Raw genomic sequence first — 2,551 nt, forward strand, 5'->3', positions numbered from 1 at the left:
TTGAGAGAACCTAGCTAGCACAGAGATATTTCTAGGTAAGGGCTCCATATAGAACATGTCTATGAGCCCCTGGAATGTTCGCTAGGAGAGTCTATAGGTCATAACCACACCATGATAAGTATATTCTTTACTGAGTATCTCAGTACGAATAGCTCAATTCTGATACACTGTTCTCAGATATTTCTAGAAAACAAACTGCTGGTTTGCTTTTTTTAAAAAAGGAAACACAACTTCTCCCAAAGAAATCATCATTGCATTTGTGTATCTGCAGCACACAAATGCAAATTGAATTTCTGCCAGTTCATGTATTTTTTCTGGTTGAAAAGAAAGGAAATATTCTCATGGTCCTGCTGCTCTATATGGGGGGCAGGAGGGGGGGGCAGATCATCTCAGCCACCACCACAGAGACAAGAGGCCTTTGTCTGGCGGATTTAGTTGTAGGTTTACCTAAGAAGTAATTCTCATTGGATTTCTGTCAGTAAGAGTGGAATGACTTGTGTTGCCTTTTAAAGCATCCCAAATTCTAATTTTTTTTTTTTTAAACAAGAAAACACGAAGGCAGCGTGCAAGCCATCCAGTCTCGGAAGGAGAGCGGCCACCAGCTGAACTGCTCAGCTAAATGGCTGGTTTGCATTGCCCTGCTCTTTATCTGGAACCGCGAATAGACTGCTGTTTTATCCAAAGAGGAATAAATTGCTGTTATTGTGATGTTAGCCCATCACTTGGCATTGCAATTCAAGTTTTTGTGAGAAAGAAATGTATGATCTAACTGCGACTTGACCTATGCCTTCCGAGATCCGTGTAGGTGCTCTAATGGAGCAGAAAAAGCGGTGAATGCAGGGACATGCAAACTGACGGCAAAATTTTTGTTTTGATGCTAGCACTGGGCAGAGAAGACACCCAAGAGTCGCTGTTTCTTATGACAGCTAAGTTTGCTTAACATGCAGGAAGATGAGCTTTCCCACCGCCCCCCAACCTATCACTTTAATTGTATCACATTCAATACACATTTTTTTCTGCTAAAGATATGAGGGTGGACAGTGAACCCACCTAACGACATTCCTGCCAAAGTGGGCACAGATGACTCCTTGCAGATACACATCTGAATTTCCACAAAAGGTGTTAAGAGTACTTGCATAGAAGCTGCAGGCAGGAGGGGCTGGGGTTCTTCCAGAAAAGCCTCACCTTGTGTGGCACCTAGTAAATGTTTACTACATGAGCAAATCTCAGAAACTAACAATATACACTTGTTTTAAATAAAATAATTGTGTAATTGCATTTTTCCCCCTTTTTAAAAAAATCCCCTTGGTTGCATTGCAATTTATCTAACATTTATTCAACATTTCTCCGGAGGAGACCTGGTTTGCGAGAGGCCTGGAGAACATCGGCAGTTAGATTTAAGCCCCCGATAAAGGCTCGCGTTTCATTCATCGTCAGAGCCTAAATGTGCTCTTCTTGTACCTAAACAGATAATAAGCACCCGGCGCATTCCCCCTCCTTGACACAGCACACTGAGACTAATCACACATAATTGGGGAGGAGGAGCAGAGGGCTGGCCACGCTATTGTGTCCAGAGGACAAGCGGTCAGTTTATGAGGCTTTGGGCTGATGGAGTCATTTCTTATACATCTATAGGGGGAAAAAAACATCCTGTTTAAAAAGAAAAATAACGAGAGAGACAGAGTCAGAGAGACAGAGCAATTAACTGGGACATCAGAAAGATGAGGTTTATTTATTTATTTAACCAGAAAAGAGTGATGTTTTCTGTGTTTACAGATAAAGACTACTATTTAAAAAAAAACAAAAAGAACAAAGACAATTAAAAAGGGGCAGGTGGGACTCATCAAAAGAAATTCTGCTTTAGAGAGAAAAATATTTAGATTGTTCACAAGTCAAATTCTGACCTCAGACAGGCTGCGGACACATAAAAACACACAAAGGTTTGGTCCAGAAGAGGAACAGGCTGACCGTAGAAAGAAAGGGCGAGAGCTGGTAAGGCTGGGTGGAGCTCCGGAACCAAGAGTGGAATGTGGAAAAGTGGGCGGAGTCCTGAGACGACCCCGGGTCGACTTCTCATCCTGTGAAGATGATGCCCTGTGTTCTGGTGTTTGCTCTGTCTTCTATGCTTTCTTGGTTAAAATGAGCAGAAGTGGGTAATGGAGGTTTTCTTCATATATGTCTGAGTTTTCTTTTTTCAACTGAAAAAGGACAGAAATACAAAGTAAGAAGAGTTGAGTAAGGAATTTTTATAAATTAATATTAATGTTAATTTTAATGTTTTTAACCGAAATTTATAAATCTGGAAATTAATCATGGAAAAGCAGCTCAACATAGTTTTCAGTGGTACTGGCATGATGATGATATTAAAATAGGAATCTGGGGGTCTTGTTTTGTTTTAGGTGAAGACTGAGTGTTTTGTTTTTGTTTGTTTTTTTGTACCATGCACTGTACCGTGACTGAGAAAAAGCTGTGGTACGTCTTCTTTCCCAGACCAGCACTGGGCATATCTCTACCTCAGTCTGGTCCTTGTCTCCCTAGTGAGTGCCACACT

At 41.2% G+C, this 2,551-nt stretch overlaps 1 protein-coding gene across 1 annotated transcript in view; it reads right to left on the reverse strand.

The window, feature by feature from the left end:
• Positions 1–2,028: 2,028 nt before the first annotated feature.
• Camkmt (calmodulin-lysine N-methyltransferase) overlaps positions 2,029–2,551 on the reverse strand; it is a 375,196-nt gene continuing 374,673 nt past the window's right edge. Inside the window, exon 11 of the mRNA XM_051160387.1 lies at positions 2,029–2,198. Within this exon, the coding sequence (XP_051016344.1) occupies positions 2,121–2,198 (78 nt within the window). The 3' untranslated portion in view covers positions 2,029–2,120. The remainder of the gene's footprint in view (positions 2,199–2,551) is intronic.

Source organism: Acomys russatus, chromosome 1 (assembly GCF_903995435.1).
Source record: "Acomys russatus chromosome 1, mAcoRus1.1, whole genome shotgun sequence".
NCBI lineage: Eukaryota > Metazoa > Chordata > Mammalia > Rodentia > Muridae > Acomys > Acomys russatus.